The sequence below is a fragment of the Gallinula chloropus genome (genome assembly GCF_964237585.1).
Source record: "Gallinula chloropus genome assembly, contig: HAP1_SCAFFOLD_678, whole genome shotgun sequence".
In the NCBI taxonomy this organism is placed as follows: domain Eukaryota; kingdom Metazoa; phylum Chordata; class Aves; order Gruiformes; family Rallidae; genus Gallinula; species Gallinula chloropus.
The window spans coordinates 1-19017 of NW_028168170.1; the positions used below are offsets into that span (position 1 = coordinate 1).

The following is a 19017-nucleotide window of genomic DNA, read 5'->3' on the forward strand; positions in this document are numbered from 1 at the left end:
CTGACCCCCCCCCCATGCAGGCCCTGTGCCCCCCATCGCCCCCCCAGCCCCCCACTGACCCCCCCATCACCCCCCCAGCCCCCACTGACCCCCCCCCCATGCAGGCCCTGTGCCCCCAGCCCCCCCCAGCCCCCACTGACCCCCCCCCCATGCAGGCCCTGACCCCCCCAGCCCCCTGCTCACCCCCCCATCGCCCCCCCAGTCCCCCATCACCCCCCCATTGCCCCCCACTGACCCCCCCCCCATGCAGGCCCTGTGCCCCCCACTGACCCCCCCAGCCCCCCATCACCCCCCCAGCCCCCCACTGACCCCCCAGCCCCATGGCCCCCCCCATTGCCCCCCACTGACCCCCCCCCCATGCAGGCCTGTGCCCCCCATTGCCCCCCACTGACCCCCCCCCATGCAGGCCCTGTGCCCCCCATCCCCCCACTGACCCCCCCCAGCCCCATCACCCCCCCCAGCCCCCCACTGACCCCCCCCCCCATGCAGGGCCCTGTGCCCCCCTTGCCCCCCACTGACCCCCCCCCCATGCAGGCCCTGTGCCCCCCATCACCCCCCCATTGCCCCCCACTGACCCCCCCCCCATGCAGGCCCTGTGCCCCCCATCCCCCCACTGACCCCCCCAGCCCCATCCCCCCCCCATCCCCCCCCACTGACCCCCCCCCCATGCAGGCCCTGTGCCCCCCATCCCCCCACTGACCCCCCCCAGCCCCATGGCCCCCCCCATTGCCCCCCACTGACCCCCCCCCCATGCAGGCCCTGTGCCCCCCATCACCCCCCCATCCCCCACTGATCCCCCCAGCCCCATGGCCCCCCCCTTGCCCCCACTGACCCCCCCCCCATGCAGGCCCTGTGCCCCCCCTTGCCCCCCACTGACCCCCCCCCCATGCAGGCCCTGTGCCCCCCATCCCCCCCCAGCCCCCACTGACCCCCCCATCACCCCCCCAGCCCCATGGCCCCCCCCAGCCCCCACTGACCCCCCCCCCATGCAGGCCCTGACCCCCCCAGCCCCATCCCCCCCCATCCCCCCCCCACTGACCCCCCCCCATGCAGGCCCTGTGCCCCCCTCGCCCCCCCCAGCCCCCACTGACCCCCCCCCCTGCAGGCCCTGACCCCCCAGCCCCCACTGACCCCCCAGCCCCATGGCCCCCCCCTTGCCCCCCACTGACCCCCCCCCCATGCAGGCGCGGCGCAGGTGGCGGGTGACGGTCTCGTAGAGCCGGGGGGCAGCGCCAGGTAGAAGAGGCGGTTGGCGCGGGGGCCGCCCGGCAGCGCCCGCAGGTGCCCGTCCAGCCGCTCGAACGCAGCCCCCTCCCCGTACTGACCCCGCACGAAGCTCTGGCGCCCCCAGAACCGCCCCAGCGCCTCCTCCTCCTCGGGGGTCGCCTGGGGGGGCAACAACCGGGGGTTAGGGGGGGCAAGAGAGGGGATGGGGGGGCAATAAGGGCGGGCTGGGGGGGCAAGAGAGGGGGTGGGGGGGCAATAAGGGGGGGTTAGGGGGGTGATTGGGGGGGATGGGGGGGCAAGAGAGGGGGTGGGGGACAATAAGGGGGCTGGGGGGGGCAATAAGGGGACTGGGGGGCAAGAGAGGGGGTGGGGGGCAATAAGGGGGGTTAGGGGGGTGATCAGGGGGATGGGGGGGCAAGAGAGGGGCTGGGGGGCAGCAGAGGGGCAATAAAGGGGCTGGGGGGGCAACAACCGGGGGGTTAGGGGGGCAAGAGAGGGGGTGGGGGGGCAAGAGAGGGGATGGGGGGGCAATAAGGGGAGGTTAGGGGGGTGATCAGGGAGGATGGGGGGGTAATAGAGGGCTGGGGTGGGCAATAAGGGGGGGTTAGGGGGGTGATTGGGGGAGCTGGGGGGCAATAGAGGGGCTGGGGGGGCAAGAAGGGGGGCTGGGGCCCAGAACCGCCCCAGGCCTCCTCCTCCTCGGGGGTCGCCTGGGGGGGCAACACCCGGGGGGTTAGGGGGGGCAAGAGAGGGGATGGGGGGGCAAGAGGGAGGATGGGGGCACAGAGGGGCAATAAGGGGCTGGGGGGGCAACAACCGGGGGGTTAGGGGGCAATAGAGGGGGTGATGGGGGGGCAATAGAGGGGGTGGGGGCAATAAGGGGAGGTTAAGGGGTGATCAGGGAGGATGGGGGGGTAATAGAGGGGCTGGGGGGGCAATAAGGGGAGGTTAGGGGGGTGATTGGGGGGATGGGGGGGCAATAGAGGGGCTGGGGGGGCAAGAAGGGGGGCTGGGGCCCAGAACCGCCCCAGCGCCTCCTCCTCCTCGGGGTCGCCTGGGGGGCAACAACCGGGGGGTTAGGGGGGGCAAGAGAGGGGATGGGGGGCAAGAGAGGGGATGGGGGGGCAAAAACCAGGGGTTAGGGGGGTGATTGGGGGGGATGGGGGGGCAAGAGAGGGGCTGGGGGGGCATTAGATGGGCTGGGGGCAGCAGGGGGCAATAAAGGGGCTGGGGGGGCAACAACCGGGGGGTTAGGGGGCAATAGAGGGGGTGGGGGGGCAATAAGGGGAGGTTAGGGGGGTGATTGGGGGGATGGGGGGGCAAGAGAGGGGCTGGGGCCCAGAACCGCCCCAGCGCCGCCTCCTCCTCGGGTGTCCGTGGGGGCAACAACCGGGGGTTAGGGGGTGATTGGGGGGATGGGGGGGCAAGAGAGGGGATGGGGGGGCAATAAGGGGGGGTTAGGGGGTGATTGGGGGGGATGGGGGGGCAATAGAGGGGATGGGGGGGCAATAAGGGGGACTGGGGGGCAGCGGGGGGGCAAGAGAGGGGCTGGGGGGGCAATAAGGGGGGTTAGGGGGGTGATCGGGGGGATGGGGGGCAATAAGGGGGACTGGGGGGCAGCGGGGGGGCAAGAGAGGGGCTGGGGGGGCAATAAGGGGGGGTTAGGGGGGTGATCGGGGGGATGGGGGCACAGGGGGGCAATAAGGGGGGCTGGGGGGCAATGAGGGGGATGGGGGGCAATAAGGGGGGTTAGGGGGGTGATTGGGGGGGATGGGGGGCAATAGAGGGGATGGGGGGGCAATAAGGGGGACTGGGGGGCAGCGGGGGGGCAAGAGAGGGGCTGGGGGGGCAATAAGGGGGGTTAGGGGGGTGATCGGGGGGATGGGGGGCAATAAGGGGGACTGGGGGGCAGCGGGGGGGCAAGAGAGGGGCTGGGGGGGGCAATAAGGGGGGGTTAGGGGGTGATCGGGGGGGATGGGGGCACAGGGGGGGCAATAAGGGGGGATGGGGGGCAATAAGGGGGGTTAGGGGGGATGGGGGGGCAAGAGAGGGGATGGGGGGGCAATAAGGGGGACTGGGGGGCAGCGGGGGGGCAAGAGAGGGGCTGGGGGGCAATAAGGGGGCGTTAGGGGTTGATCGGGGGGGGATGGGGGCACAGGGGGGGCAATAAGGGGGGCTGGGGGGCCAATGAGGGGGGATGGGGGGGCAATAAGGGGGGGTTAGGGGGGTGATTGGGGGGGATGGGGGGGCAATAGAGGGGGTGGGGGGGCAATAAGGGGGGGTTAGGGGGGTGATTGGGGGGGATGGGGGGGCAAGAGAGGGGATGGGGGGGCAATAAGGGGGGGTTAGGGGGGTGATTGGGGGGGATGGGGGGGCAATAGAGGGGCTGGGGGGGCAATAGAGGGGGTTAGGGGGGCAATAGAGGGGCTGGGGGGCAAGAAGGGGAGGTTAAGGGGGCGATCAGGGGGACTGGGGGGGCAATAGAGGGGCTGGGGGGCAATAGAGGGGCTGGGGGTCAATAAGACAGGCTGGGGGGGCAAGAAGGGGAGGTTAGGGGGGGTGATTGGGGGGATGGGGGGGCAATAGAGGGGCTGGAGGGGCAATAAGGGGAGGTTAGGGGGGGTGATTGGGGGGATGGGGGGGCAATAGAGGGGATGGGGGGGCAAGACAGGGGCTGGGGGGAATAGAGGGACTGGGGGGGCAATAAGGGGGACTGGGGGGGCAATAAGGGGGACTGGGGGGGCAAGAAGGGGAGGTTAGGGGGGTAATTGGGGGGGCTGGGGGGGGCAATAGAGGGGATGGGGGGACAATAAGGGGGGGCTGGGGGGCAACAACAGGAGGTTAGGGGGGTGATCGGGGGGGCTGGGGGTGACTCGGGGGGGTGATTGAGAGTGTTACTGGTTGTACTGGTTGTACTGGTGTCACCTTGAAGTGGGGCTAGAGGTGGCTGGGGATCACTGGGGGTTACTGGGGGTGACTGGGGGTGTTACTGGTTGTTACTGGTTTTACTGGTTGTACTGGTGTCACCTTGAGGTGGGGCTGGGGATCACTGGGGGTGACTGGGGGGGTGACTGGGGGTGTTACTGGTTATACTGGTTGTACTGGTGTCACCTTGAGGTGGGGCTGGGGGTGACTGGGGGTGTTACTGGTTGCACTGGTGTCACCTTGAGGTGGGGCTGGGGGTTGCTGGGAGGACATTGGGGGTGTTACTGGGGGTGTTACTGGTTATACTGGTTGTACTGGTGTCACCTTGAGGTGGGGCTGGAGTCGCTGCTGCAGCAGCTCCACGCTCAGGTCGCTGCGGGCGAAGCCGACGACGCGGGTGTCATCCGGCAACAGCCCGTCCCGGAACAGCCACCTGGGGACAGGACACCCAGTGTCACCCTGACAGACACCCCCAGTGTCACCCTGACACCCCCAGTGTCATCCGGCAACAGCCCGTCCCGGAACAGCCACCTGGGGACCAACACCCACTGTCACCCTGACACCCTGACACCCTGACACCCAGTGTCACCCCCTGTGTCACCCCGACACCCCAACACCCTGACACTGTGACACCCTGACACCCCGTGTCACCCTGACACCCCCAGTGTCATCCGGCAACAGCCCGTCCCGGAACAGCCACCTGGGGACCAACACCCACTGTCACCCCCTGTGTCACCCTGACACCCCCATCACCCTGTCACCATGTCACCCCATGTCACCCTGTCACTGTGTCACCATGTCACCCCATGTCACCCTGTCACTGTGCCACCCTGTCACCGTGCCACCAACTGTGTCCCCGTGTCACCCTGTCACCGACTTTCACCCTGTCGCCCCCCATCACCCTGTCACTGTGTCCCTGTATCACCCCCCTGTCACCGTATCACCGACTGTGTCCCCGTGTCACCCTGTCACCCCATCACCGACTGTCCCCGTGTCACCCACCCTGTCCCTGTGTCACCCTGTCACCCCCCTGTCACCCCCATCACCCTGTCACCGTGTTCCTGTGTCACCCACCCTGTCCCTGTGTCACCCACCCTGTCACCCCCCTGTCACCCCCATCACCCCCTTGTCACCCTGTCACCGTGTCCCTGTGTCACCCACCCTGTCCCTGTGTCACCCTGTCACCGTGTCACCGACTGTGTCCCTGTGTCACCCACCCTGTCACCCGCCCTGTCACCCCATCACCCTGTCACCGTGTCCCTGTGTCACCCACCCTGTCCCTGTGTCACCCTGTCACCCCCCTGTCACCCCGTCACCCTGTCACCCCATCACCGACGGTCCCCGTGTCACCCACCCTGTCCCTGTGTCACCCTGTCACCGTGTCACCGACTGTCCCCGTGTCACCCACCCTGTCACCCGCCCTGTCACCCCATCACCCTGTCACCGCCTGTCCCCGTGTCACCCACCCCGTCCCGGTGTCCCCGTCTCACCCCCCCTCACCCCCCCGCCCCGTCACCCGCCGCGTCACCGATTGCGTCACCCGCCGGGTCAGCACCGGGGCGGGGGGGTGATGGGGGCACTGGGGTTACTGGGGTTACTGGGGGTTACTGGGGGTTACTGGGGGTCACTGGGCACAGGGGAATGGGGACACACTGCGGGGGTACTGGGGATACTGGGAGCACTGGGAGGATACTGGGGGGGCACTGGGGGGATACTGTGGAAAGGGAACGGGGGCACTGGGGACACACTGGGGCCATACTGGGGATACTGGGACAGGACTGGAGGCACTGAGGGGGATACTGGGGGGGCACTGGGGATACTGGGGTGGGGTTGGGGGCAAACTGGGAGCACTGGGGGGATACTGGGGGGGCACTGGGGATACTGGGGTGAGGCTGTGGGCAAACTGGGAGCACTGGGGGGATACTGGGGACATACCGGGGGTACTGGTGTGGGGCTGGGGGCAAACTGGGAGCACTGGGGGGATACTGGGAGGGCACTAGGGATACTGGGGACATACTGGGGGTACTGGGGTGGGGCTGGGGGCAAACTGGGAGCACTGGGGGGATACTGGGGGAGCACTGGGGATACTGGGGTGGGGCTGGGGGCAAACTGGGAGCACTGGGGGGATACTGGGGCGATACTGGGGATACTGGGGGGGGGCTGGGAGCAAACTGGGAGCACTGGGGGGATACTGGGGACAGGGAAGGGGGGCACTGGGGATACTGGGGACGTACTGGGGATACTGGGGTGGGGTTGGGGGCATACTGGGAGCACTGGGGGGATACTGGGGGGGCACTGGGGGTACTGGGATGGGGCTGGGGGCAAACTGGGAGCACTGGGGGGATACTGGGGGGGCACTGGGGATACTGGGGACATACTGGGGATACTGGGGTGGGGCTGGGGGCAAACTGGGAGCACTGGGGGGGTACTGGGGGGGCACTGGGGGTACTGGGATGGGGCTGGGGGCAAACTGGGAGCACTGGGGGGATACTGGGGGGGCACTGGGGATACTGGGGACATACTGGGGATACTGGGGTGGGGCTGGGGGCAAACTGGGAGCACTGGGGGGGTACTGGGGGGGCACTGGGGGTACTGGGATGGGGCTGGGGGCAAACTGGGAGCACTGGGGGGATACTGGGGGGATACTGGGGATACTGGGGGGGGGCTGGGAGCAAACTGGGAGCACTGGGGGGATACTGGGGACAGGGAAGGGGGGCACTGGGGATACTGGGGACATACTGGGGATACTGGGGTGGGGTTGGGGGCATACTGGGAGCACTGGGGGGATACTGGGGGGGCACTGGGGGTACTGGGATGGGGCTGGGGGCAAACTGGGAGCACTGGGGGGATACTGGGGGGGCACTGGGGATACTGGGGTGGGGTTGGGGGCAAACTGGGAGCACTGGGGGGATACTGGTGGGGCACTGGGGGTACTGGGGTGGGGCTGGGGGCAAACTGGGAGCACTGGGGGGATACTGGGGGGGCACTGGGGGTACTGGGGGGGCCGCCGCGATGACGTCACGGTGACGTCACTCACCAGACCGTGGGGTAAATCTTCTTGGTGGCCAAATCGCCCTGGGGGGTGGGGGAGGGGCAGGGGGGGGAGGGGCAGGGTCAGGCCGGGGCAGATGGGGGGTGGGGGAGGGGCGGGGGGGGGAGGGGCGGGGTCAGGCCGGGCCCGCTGGGGGGTGGGGGGAGGGGCAGGAGGAAGCGGGTGGGGGGAGGGGCAGGAGCCACACCCCGCCCCTCCCCCCACCCCGCCCAGTCAGGCCACGCGGCCCCTCCCCCACCCCCTGGGGAGGGGAAGGAACCCGGCCCCTCCCCCCAGCGCTCCCAGTGTCCCCAGTTCCCCCCCCAGCCCTCCCAGTCTCCCCCAGTTCTGCCCCCCCAGTCCCCCTCAAACCCCCCAGTTCCACCCCCCCAGTCCCTCCCAGTGCCTCCCAGTGCCCCCCAGTCCCTCCCAGTGCCTCCCAGTCCTCCCCATCCCCCCCAGTTCCACCCCCCCAGTTCCCCCCAGTGCCCCCCAAATCCCCCAGTTCCACCCTCCCAGTGCCTCCCAGTCCCTCCCAGCCCCCCAAACCCCCCAGTTCTACCCTCCCAGTGCCCCCCAGTCCCTCCCAGTGCCTCCCAGTGCCCCCCCAAACCCCCCAGTTCCACCCTCCCAGTGCTCCCCAGCCCTTCCCAGTGCCCCCCAGTCCCTCCCAGTGCCCTCCAGTCCCCCCCAAACCCCCCAGTTCTACCCTCCCAGTGCCCCCCAGTCTCTCCCAGTGCCCCCCAAACCCCCCAGTTCCACCCCCCCATGCCCTCCCAGTGCCTCCCAGTGCCTCCCAGTGCCCCCTAAACCCCCCAATTCCACCTCCCAGTCCCTCCCAGCGCCTCCCAGTGCCCCCCAAACCCCCCAGTTCTGCCCCCCCAGTCCCCCCCAGCCCCTCCCAGTCCCCCCCAGTCCCTCCCAGTGCCCCCCAATCCCTCCGAGTGCCCCCCAAGCCCCCCAGTTCCACCCTCCCAGTGCCTCCCAGTCCCTCCCAATTCCACCTCCCAATTCCACCTCCCAGTCCCTCCCAGCACCTCCCAGTCCCCCCCAACCCCCCCAGTTCCACCCTCCCAGCCCCCCCCATGCCCTCCCAGTCCTCCCCAGTCCCTCCCAGTGCCCCCCAGTCCCCCCCAAACCCCCCAGTTCCGCCCCCCCATGCCCTCCCAGTCCCTCCCAGTGCCTCCCAGTGCCCCCTAAACCCCCCAATTCCACCTCCCAGTCCCTCCCAGCCCCTCCCAGTCCCTCCCAGTGCCCCCCAGTCCCCCCCAGCCCCTCCCAGTCCCTCCCAGTGCCCACCGAGGCGCCCAGGATGACGAAGGCGTGGGGGTCGCCGGCGCTGAAGGTCCCTTCGCGACTCAGGTCTCGGCGCAGCAGCCCACAGGCCTGCGAGCGGCTCAGCCCGGCCATGGCGCCTGCGCCACCCACCAGTGCTCCCAGTCCAGACCAGTCCGGACCAGTTCACTCCCACTGCCCTCCCAGGGCCCTCCCAGTGCTCCCAGTCCAGACCAGTCCAGACCAGTTCACTCCCAGTGCCCTCCCAGTGCTCCCAGTCCGGACCAGTCCGGACCAGTTCACTCCCAGGGCCCTCCCAGTGCTCCCAGTCCGCACCAGTCCGGACCAGTTCACTCCCACTGCCCTCCCAGGGCCCTCCCAGGGCCCTCCCAGTGCTCCCAGTCCAGACCAGTTCCGGACCAGTCTGACCCAGGGCCCTCGCAGTCTGACCCAGTGCCCTCCCAGTTCCCTCCCAGGGCCCTCCCAGTTCCTCCCAGTGCCACCCAGTCCGGCCCAGTGCCCTCCCAGGGCCCTCCCAGTGCTCCCAGTCCGGCCCAGTTCCCTCCCAGTCTGGCCCAGTTCACTCCCAGGGGCCTCCCAGAGCCCTCCCAGTGCCGCCCAGTGCCCTCCCAGTGCTCCCAGTCCGGACCAGTTCCAGACCAGTTCACTCCCACTGCCCTCCCAGGGCCCTCCCAGGGCCCTCCCAGTGCTCCCAGTCCGCACCAGTCCGCACCAGTTCACTCCCAGTCTGACCCAGGGCCCTCCCAGTCTGACCCAGTTCCCTCCCAGGGCCCTCCCAGTCCGCACCAGTCCGCACCAGTTCACTCCCACTGCCCTCCCAGTCTGACCCAGTGCCCTCCCAGGGCCCTCCCAGTGCTCCCAGTCCAGACCAGTTCCGGACCAGTTCCCTCCCACTGCCCTCCCAGGGCCCTCCCAGGGCCCTCCCAGTGCTCCCAGTGCCACCCAGTCCGGCCCAGTCTGCCCCAGTTCCCTCCCAGTTCCCTCCCAGTGCCCTCCCAGTGCTCCCAGTCCGCACCAGTTCACTCCCACTGCCCTCCCAGGGCCCTCCCAGTGCTCCCAGTCCGGACCAGTCTGCACCAGTTCACTCCCACTGCCCTCCCAGTCTGACCCAGTTCCCTCCCAGTCTGACCCAGTTCCCTCCCAGGGCCCTCCCAGTGCCTCCCAGTGCCGCCCAGTGCCCTCCCAGGGCCCTCCCAGTGCTCCCAGTCCAGACCAGTCCGGACCAGTTCACTCCCACTGCCCTCCCAGGGCCCTCCCAGGGCCCTCCCAGTGCTCCCAGTCCGCACCAGTCCGCACCAGTTCACTCCCAGTCTGACCCAGGGCCCTCCCAGTCTGACCCAGTTCCCTCCCAGTGCTCCCAGTCCGGACCAGTCTGACCCAGGGCCCTCCCAGTGCTCCCAGTGCCACCCAGTCCGGCCCAGTCTGCCCCAGTTCCCTCCCAGTTCCCTCCCAGTGCCCTCCCAGTGCTCCCAGTCCGGACCAGTCCGGACCAGTTCACTCCCAGTCTGACCCAGTGCCCTCCCAGTCTGACCCAGTTCCCTCCCAGTGCCCTCCCAGTGCCCTCCCAGTGCCTCCCAGTGCTCCCAGTCCGGCCCAGTCCGGACCAGTTCACTCCCACTGCCCTCCCAGGGCCCTCCCAGTGCTCCCAGTCCGGACCAGTTCCCTCCCAGTCTGACCCAGTTCCCTCCCAGTCTGACCCAGTGCCCTCCCAGTCTGACCCAGTTCCCTCCCAGAGCCCTCCCAGTGCCGCCCAGTGCCCTCCCAGGGCCCTCCCAGTGCTCCCAGTCCGGACCAGTCCGCACCAGTTCACTCCCACTGCCCTCCCAGGGCCCTCCCAGTTCCTCCCAGTGCCACCCAGTCCGGCCCAGTCTGCCCCAGTTCCCTCCCAGGGCCCTCCCAGTTCCCTCCCAGTGCTCCCAGTCCACACCAGTCCGCACCAGTTCACTCCCAGTGCCCTCCCAGTGCTCCCAGTCCGGACCAGTTCACTCCCAGTCTGACCCAGTTCCCTCCCAGTCTGACCCAGTTCCCTCCCAGGGCCCTCCCAGTGCCACCCAGTCCGGACCAGTTCCCTCCCAGTCTGACCCAGTGCCCTCCCAGGGGCCTCCCAGTGCTCCCAGTCCGGCCCAGTTCACTCCCAGTCTGACCCAGTTCCCTCCCAGGGCCCTCCCAGTGCTCCCAGTCCAGCCCAGTTCCCTCCCAGGGCCCTCCCAGTGCCTCCCAATGCCACCCAGTCCAGCCCAGTCTGCCCCAGTTCCCTCCCAGAGCCCTCCCAGTGCCGCCCAGTTCCCTCCCAGTGCCTCCCAGTTCACTCCCAGTGCCTCCCAGTGCCCTCCCAGTACCTTCCAGTGCCCTCCCAGTGCCTCCCAGTTCGTCCCAGTGCCTCCCAGTACCTTCCAGTGCCTCCCAGTGCCGCCCAGTGCCTCCCAGTGCCCTCCCAGTGCCTCCCAGTTCCTCCCAGTCACACCCAGTCCCGCCCCAAACCGCAGCCCCGCCCCACCCCCCCTCTAACCCCCACATTCCGCCCCGCCCCCCACCCTCACTCCACCCTCAGGGCACCCCAGTGCCTCCCAGTTCCTCCCAGTGCCCTCCCAGTGCCTCCCAGTCACACCCAGTCCCACCCCAAACCGCAGCCCCGCCCCTCCCCCCACCTAATCCCCACATTCCGCCCCTCCCCCCACCCTCACTCCACCCTCAGGGCACCCCAGTGCCTCCCAGTTCCTCCCAGTACCCCCCCCAGTTCCCCCTCCAACCGCCTCCTGCCCCCCCCAACCCCTCCTGACACCCTAAATTCCCCCAGTTCCCTCCCAGTTCGTTCCAGTTCCCCCCAGTTCCCACCCCAAGGCGCCTCCCAGTCCCCCCCAGACCCCCAACCCCCCCCCCCCGGTCGCCCCCAAACCCCTCCCGGGACCCCAAATCCCCCCAGTTCCTCCCAGTGCGCCCCAGTTCCCCCCTAAATCCCCCCAGTTCCATCCCAGTTCCCCCCCAGTTCCTCCCAGTTACCCTCTTTCCCCCCCAGTTCGTCCCAGTTCATCCCAGTTTCCCCCCCAAATCCCCCCAGTTCCCCCCCAAATCCCCCCAGTTCCTCCGAGTTCGTCCCAGTTCGTCCCAGTTCACCCCAGTTCCACCCAGTTCCTCCCCCAGTTCCCCCCCAAATCCCCCTAAATCCCCCCAGTTCCTCCCAGTTACCCTCTTTCCCCCCCAGTTTGTCCCAGTTCGTCCCAGTTCATCCCAGTTTCCCCCCCAAATCCCCCCAGTTACTCCCAGTTCACCCCAGTTCCTCCCCAGATCCCCCCAAATCCCCCCAGTTCCTCCCAGTTACCCTCTTTCCCCCCCAGTTTGTCCCAGTTCATCCCAGTTTCCCCCCCAAATCCCCCCAGATTCCCCCAGTTCCCCCCCAAATCCCCCCAGTTCCACCCAGTTCGTCCCAGTTCCCCCCCAGATCCCGCTCAGATCCCCCCAGTTACCCCCAGTTCATCCCAGTTGCCCCCCAGATCCACCCAGTTCGTCCCCCAGTTCCCTCCGAAATCCCCCCAGTTCCTCCCAGTTCCCCCCCAGATCCCCCCAGTTCCCCCCAGTTCCCCCCAAATCCCCCCAGTTCCGCCCAGATCCCCCCCAGTCCCCCCCATTTCCCCCCCAGATCCCCCCAGTTCCCCCCCAAATCCTCCCAGTTCCCCCCCAGATCCCCTCAGATCCCCCCAGTTCCTCCCAGTTCTCCCCAAATCCCCCCAGATCCCCCCCAAGCCGCCTCCCAGCCCCCCCTGGCCCCCCCCGGACCCCCCCGCCCCGCGCCCCTCCCCCACCTCCTGCCGCCGCCGCCTCCCCGACGCTCGCGCGGGTGCCCATGTTGCCCCGTGGCCACGCCCCCTCCGCTGCCCGCCCCGGCCAATCAGCGCCCAGCCCGGGGGGCGCCGCCAGCCAATAGCGAGCGCGGACGGGAGGCCGGGGGGGCGGGACCAGCCGCCATATTGGTTACCGAGGCACATGGTGTGTGTGGGGGGGTAACGAGGCGGATGTGACGTCAGCGCCGGTTCCGGCGGAAGCGGCGGAGGCCGGAACAGGCCGCGGCCTTCCCGGAGCCGCCTGCGGGGCCTCCGCGGCCGATGAGCGGCCGAGGGCGGCGGGACGGGGCCGGGGCCGGGGCCGGGGCCGGGGCCGGGGCCGGGGCCGGGGGGGCGGCGGCGGCGGCCCCGGAGCGCGGGGAGGAGGCGGCGGCGGCGGCCGGAGGAGGCGGCGGGAAGGGCCCGGCCGAGCTGGGGGCGGCCGAGGGGCTGGAGCGGCTCCGGGAGGAGAACCGGGAGCTGCGCGGTGAGAGCGGCCGGGGGGGACGGGGGGGGATGGGAGGGGTTGGGAGGGACTGGGGGGGGACTGGGAGGGGATTGGGGGGCACTGGGAGGGGATTGGGGGGGGCTGGGAGGGGCTGGGAGGGGATTGTGGGGGACTGGGAGGGGATTGGGAGGGGACTGGGGGTGACTGGGAGGGACTGGGAGGGGATTGGGGGGCACTGGGAGGGGATTGGGAGGGAGTGGGAGGGGCTGGGAGGGGACTGGGGGGCACTGGGAGGGGCTGGGAGGGGCTGGGAGGGGACTGGGGGTGACTGGGAGGGACTGGGAGGGGATTGGGGGGGACTGGGAGGGGAGTGGGGGGGGCTGGGAGGGGAGTGGGGGGGGCTGGGAGGGGCTGGGAGGGGATTGGGGGGGACTGGGAGGGGACTGGGGGGCACTGGGAGGCGCTGGGAGGGGATTGGGGGTGACTGGGAGGGGATTGGGGGGGGCTGGGAGGGACTGGGAGGGGATTGGGGGGGACTGGGAGGTACTGGGAGGGGACTAGGTGGCACTGGGAGTTACTGGGAGTCCCTGGCCTGGGCACTGGGTGGCACTGGGAGTCACTGGTGGTTACTGGTTGTTACTGGTTGTTACTGGTGTCCCCCAGCGGCACTGCGGCGCTGCAGCCAGGCGCTGGGGGTCCCTGGACTGGGCACTGGGTGTTACTGGGAGTTACTGGGAGTCACTGGTTGGTACTGGGAGTCACTGGGCAGGGTGCTGGGAGTCACTGGGTGTTACTGGTCCTTACTGGTTGTTACTGGTGTCCCCCCAGCGGCCCTTCGGCGCTGCAGCCAGGCGCTGGGGCTGTGCTGGGTGTTACTGGGAGTCACTGGGAGTTACTGGGAGTCCCTGGGCTGGGCTCTGGGAGTCACTGGTGGTTACTGGTCCTTACTGGTTGTTACTGGTGTCCCCCCAGCGGCCCTTCGGCGCTGCAGCCAGGCGCTGGGGCTGCGCTGGGTGTTACTGGTTGGTACTGGGAATTACTGGGAGTCACTGGGCAGGGTGCTGGGAGTTACTGGTTGTTACTGGTTCTTACTGGTTGTTACTGGTGTCCCCCAGCGGCCCTTCGGCGCTGCAGCCAGGCGCTGGGGCTGCGCTGGGAGTTACTGGGAGTCACTGGTTGGTACTGGGAGTTACTGGGATGGGCTCTGGGAGTCACTGGGTGTTACTGGTCCTTACTGGTTGTTACTGGTGTCCCCCCAGCGGCGCTGCGGCGCTGCAGCCAGGCGCTGGGGCTGCGCTGGGTGTTACTGGTTGGTACTGGGAGTTACAGGGCTGGGCGCTGGGGGGCACTGGGCGGTACTGGGAGTCACTGGTCTTTACTGGTTCTTACTGGTGTCCCCCCCAGTGGCCCTTCGGTGCTGCAGCCAGGCGCTGGGGGTCCCTGGACTGGGTACTGGTTGGTACTGGGAGTCACTGGGCTGGGTGCTGGGGGGCACTGGGCGGTACTGGGCGGTACTGGGAGTCACTGGTTGTTACTGGTCCTTACTGGTTGTTACTGGTTTCCCCCCAGCGGCGCTGCGGCGCTGCAGCCAGGCGCTGGGGCTGCGCTGGGTGTTACTGGTTGGTACTGGGAGTTACTGGGAGTCACTGGGCTCGGCTCTGGGTGGCTCTGGGGGGCACTGGGTGTTACTGGTCCTTACTGGTTCTTACTGGTGTCCCCCAGCGGCCCTTCGGCGCTGCAGCCAGGCGCTGGGGCTGCGCTGGGAGTCACTGGTTGGTACTGGGAGTTACTGGGAGTCACTGGGCTGGGCTCTGGGGGGCACTGGTGGTTACTGGTCCTTACTGGTTGTTACTGGTTTCCCCCAGCGGCCCTTCGGCGCTGCAGCCAGGCGCTGGGGGTCCCTGGACTGGGCACTGGGTGTTACTGGGAGTTACTGGTTGGTACTGGGAGTCACTGGGATGGGCACTGGGAGTTACTGGCAGTCACTGGTGGTTACTGGTCCTTACTGGTTGTTACTGGTTTCCCCCCAGCCGCCCTGCGGCGCTGCAGCCAGGCGCTGGGGGTCCCTGGACTGGGCACTGGGTGTTACTGGGAGTTACTGGGAGTCACTGGGATGGGCTCTGGGAGTGACTGGTTGTTACTGGTCCTTACTGGTTGTTACTGGTGTCCCCCAGCGGCCCTTCGGCGCTGCAGCCAGGCGCTGGGGCTGTGTTGGGAGTCACTGGTTGGTACTGGGAGTTACTGGGAGTCCCTGGGCTGGGCGCTGGGAGTTACTGGTTGGTACTGGGAGTTACTGGGAGTCCCTGGGCTGGGCTCTGGGAGTCACTGGTGGTTACTGGTCCTTACTGGTTGTTACTGGTGTCCCCCCAGCGGCCCTGCGGCGCTGCAGCCAGGCGCTGGGGCTGCGCTGGGTGTTACTGGGAGTCACTGGTTGGTACTGGGAGTCACTGGGCTGGGCTCTGGGTGGCACTGGGAGTCACTGGTGGTTACTGGTCCTTACTGGTTGTTACTGGTTTCCCCCCAGCGGCCCTGCGGCGCTGCAGCCAGGCGCTGGGGCTGCGCTGGGTGTTACTGGGAGTCACTGGTTGGTACTGGGAGTCACTGGGCTGGGCTCTGGGAGTCACTGGTGGTTACTGGTCCTTACTGGTTGTTACTGGTGTCCCCCCAGCGGCCCTTCGGCGCTGCAGCCAGGTGCTGGGGGTCCCTGGACTGGGCACTGGGTGTTACTGGGAGTTACTGGGAGTCCCTGGGCTGGGCTCTGGGAGTCACTGGGTGTTACTGGTCCTTACTGGTTGTTACTGGTGTCCCCCAGCGGCCCTGCGGCGCTGCAGCCAGGCGCTGGGGCTGTGTTGGGAGTCACTGGTTGGTACTGGGAGTTACTGGGAGTCCCTGGGCTGGGCTCTGGGAGTCACTGGTGGTTACTGGTGGTTACTGGTCCTTACTGGTTGTTACTGGTGTCCCCCCTGCGGCCCTTCGGCACTGCAGCCAGGCGCTGGGGGTCCCTGGACTGGGCACTGGGTGTTACTGGGAGTTACTGGGAGTCCCTGGGCTGGGCTCTGGGAGTCACTGGGTGTTACTGGTCCTTACTGGTTCTTACTGGTGTCCCCCAGCGGCCCTGCGGCGCTGCAGCCAGGCGCTGGGGCTGTGTTGGGAGTCACTGGTTGGTACTGGGAGTTACTGGGAGTCCCTGGGCAGGGCGCTGGGAGTTACTGGTTGGTACTGGGAGTTACTGGGAGTCCCTGGGCTGGGCTCTGGGAGTCACTGGGTGTTACTGGTCCTTACTGGTTGTTACTGGTGTCCCCCCAGCGGCCCTTCGGCGCTGCAGCCAGGCGCTGGGGGTCCCTGGACTGGGCACTGGGTGTTACTGGGAGTCACTGGTTGGTACTGGGAGTCACTGGGCTGGGCTCTGGGAGTCACTGGTGGTTACTGGTCCTTACTGGTTCTTACTGGTTTCCCCCCAGCGGCCCTTCGGCGCTGCAGCCAGGCGCTGGGGGTCCCTGGACTGGGCACTGGGTGTTACTGGGAGTCACTGGTTGGTACTGGGAGTCCCTGGGCTGGGCTCTGGGAGTCACTGGTGGTTACTGGTCCTTACTGGTTGTTACTGGTGTCCCCCCAGCGGCCCTTCGGCGCTGCAGCCAGGCGCTGGGGGTCCCTGGACTGGGCACTGGGTGTTACTGGGAGTCACTGGTTGGTACTGGGAGTCACTGGGCTGGGCTCTGGGAGTCACTGGTGGTTACTGGTCCTTACTGGTTCTTACTGGTTTCCCCCCAGCGGCCCTTCGGCGCTGCAGCCAGGCGCTGGGGGTCCCTGGACTGGGCACTGGGTGTTACTGGGAGTCACTGGTTGGTACTGGGAGTCCCTGGGCTGGGCTCTGGGAGTCACTGGTGGTTACTGGTCCTTACTGGTTGTTACTGGTGTCCCCCCAGCGGCCCTTCGGCGCTGCAGCCAGGCGCTGGGGGTCCCTGGACTGGGCACTGGGTGTTACTGGGAGTCACTGGTTGGTACTGGGAGTCCCTGGGCTGGGCTCTGGGAGTCACTGGTGGTTACTGGTCCTTACTGGTTGTTACTGGTGTCCCCCCAGCGGCCCTGCGGCGCTGCAGCCAGGTGCTGGGGGTCCCTGGACTGGGCACTGGGTGTTACTGGGAGTCACTGGTTGGTACTGGGAGTCACTGGGCAGGGTGCTGGGAGTCACTGGTGGTTACTGGTCCTTACTGGTTCTTACTGGTGTCCCCCAGCGGCCCTGCGGCGCTGCAGCCAGGCGCTGGGGCTGTGTTGGGTGTTACTGGTTGATACTGGGAGTCACTGGGCTGGGCTCTGGGTGGCACTGGGAGTCACTGGTGGTTACTGGTCCTTACTGGTTCTTACTGGTGTCCCCCCAGCGGCCCTTCGGCGCTGCAGCCAGGCGCTGGGGGTCCCTGGACTGGGCACTGGGTGTTACTGGGAGTCACTGGTTGGTACTGGGAGTCCCTGGGCTGGGCTCTGGGAGTCACTGGGTGTTACTGGTCCTTACTGGTTCTTACTGGTGTCCCCCCAGCGGCCCTTCGGCGCTGCAGCCAGGTGCTGGGGCTGCGCTGGGTGTTACTGGGAGTCACTGGTTGGTACTGGGAGTTACTGGGCTGGGCTCTGGGAGTCACTGGTGGTTACTGGTGGTTACTGGTCCTTACTGGTTGTTACTGGTGTCCCCCCAGCGGCGCTGCGGCGCTGCAGCCAGGCGCTGGGGGTCCCTGGACTGGGCACTGGGTGTTACTGGGAGTCACTGGTTGGTACTGGGAGTCACTGGGCTGGGCTCTGGGTGGCTCTGGGAGTCACTGGGTGTTACTGGTCCTTACTGGTTCTTACTGGTGTCCCCCAGCGGCCCTGCGGCGCTGCAGCCAGGCGCTGGGGCTGCGCTGGGTGTTACTGGGAGTCACTGGTTGGTACTGGGAGTCACTGGGCTGGGCGCTGGGGGGCACTGGGCGGTACTGGGAGTCACTGGTGGTTACTGGTTGTTACTGGTTTCCCCCCAGCGGCCCTGCGGCGCTGCAGCCAGGCGCTGGGGCTGCGCTGCGAGGAGCTGCGGCGGCTGCAGGCGCGGGGCCGCGCGGAGCGCGAGGCGCTGCGGGGCCGGGCGGGGCAGGCGCGCGCCCTGGTCGAGCGGCTGCGCGCCGAGCGCGATGACGTCACCCGGCGCCTCCTGCGCCGCCGCCCCGCACACGTACGTCACTGCCCCGGCCCCTCCCCCACCCTGCCCCTCCCCCACCCTGCCCCTCCCCCACCCCCTGCCCCTCCCCCAACCCCCACCTTGCCCCTCCCCCACCTTGCCCCTCCCCCACCTTGCCCCTCCCCCACCTTGCCCCTCCCCCACCTTGCCCATCCCCCACCCCCTGCCCCTCCCCCACACTGCCCCACCCCCTGCCCCTCCCCCAAACCCTGCCCCTCCCCCCACCCTGCCCCTCCCCACCCCTGCCCCTCCCCCAACCCCCACCCTGCCCCTCCCCCAACCCCCACCCTGCCCCTCCCCCACCTTCCACCCCTGCCCCTCCCCCACCCCCCTGCCCCTCCCCCAAACCCTGCCCCTCCCCCACCCTGCCCATCCCCCACCCCCTGCCCCTCCCCCATCCCCCACCCCCTGCCCATCCCCCAACCCCCACACTGCCCCTCCCCCACCCCCTGCCCCTCCCCCACCCCTCATCCCACCCCTCCCCCACCCCCTGCCCCTCCCCCACCCCTCATCCCACCCCTCCCCCACCCTACCCCTCCCCCAACCCACCACCCCTCCCCCACCCCACCACCCTGCCCCTCCCCCAACCCCTGCCCCTCCCCCACCCCCTGCCCCTCCCCCACCCCCTGCCCCTCCCCCAACCCCCACCCTGCCCCTCCCCCACCCTGCCCATCCCCCACCCACGGTGTGTCCCCTCCCCCACCACCGCCCCTCCCCCACCCTGCCCTTCCCCCACCTCTCACTCCCCCACCCCTCCCCCTCCCCCACTACCTCACCCCCTGCCCCTCCCCCACCCCTCCCCCACTCACGTTGTGTCCCCCTCACCCCTCCCCCACCTGCCCCTCCCCCCACACAGGAGGATGAGGAGCAGCCGCCCCTCCCCCCATCACCGCCACCCAGGTGAGGCCGGGACCCCCCCAGTCCCTCCCAGTTACCCCCAGTTCCAGTTCACCCCCAACCCCCCCAAGTCCCTCCCAGTTACACCCAGTTCCCCCCCAACCCCTCCCAGTTTGCCCCCAGTTCCTCCCAGTTCACTCCCAGTTCACTTCCAGTCCGTCCCAGTTCCTCCCAG

The 19017-nt window shown here is 68.8% G+C and overlaps 2 protein-coding genes across 2 annotated transcripts; one reads left to right on the top strand and one right to left on the bottom strand.

Moving 5' to 3' along the window:
* Positions 1-1169: 1169 nt before the first annotated feature.
* On the bottom strand, positions 1170-12331 carry G6PD (glucose-6-phosphate dehydrogenase; the record flags this gene model as incomplete). Its single annotated transcript, XM_084281107.1, is given in 6 exon segments — positions 1170-1221; positions 1224-1386; positions 4477-4585; positions 7190-7227; positions 8483-8598; positions 12280-12331. Coding segments are annotated over 6 exon segments (521 nt in total), but the record flags the coding sequence as incomplete, so codon positions are not given.
* Positions 12332-12579: 248 nt separating this feature from the next.
* On the top strand, positions 12580-18919 carry LOC311204730 (uncharacterized protein; the record flags this gene model as incomplete). Its single annotated transcript, XM_084281106.1, has 3 exons — positions 12580-12784; positions 17752-17939; positions 18802-18919. The coding sequence occupies 3 exons, from the start codon at positions 12580-12582 to the stop codon at positions 18847-18849; spliced, it is 441 nt and encodes a 146-aa protein (XP_084137232.1). The 3' UTR covers positions 18850-18919.
* Positions 18920-19017: the final 98 nt, after the last annotated feature.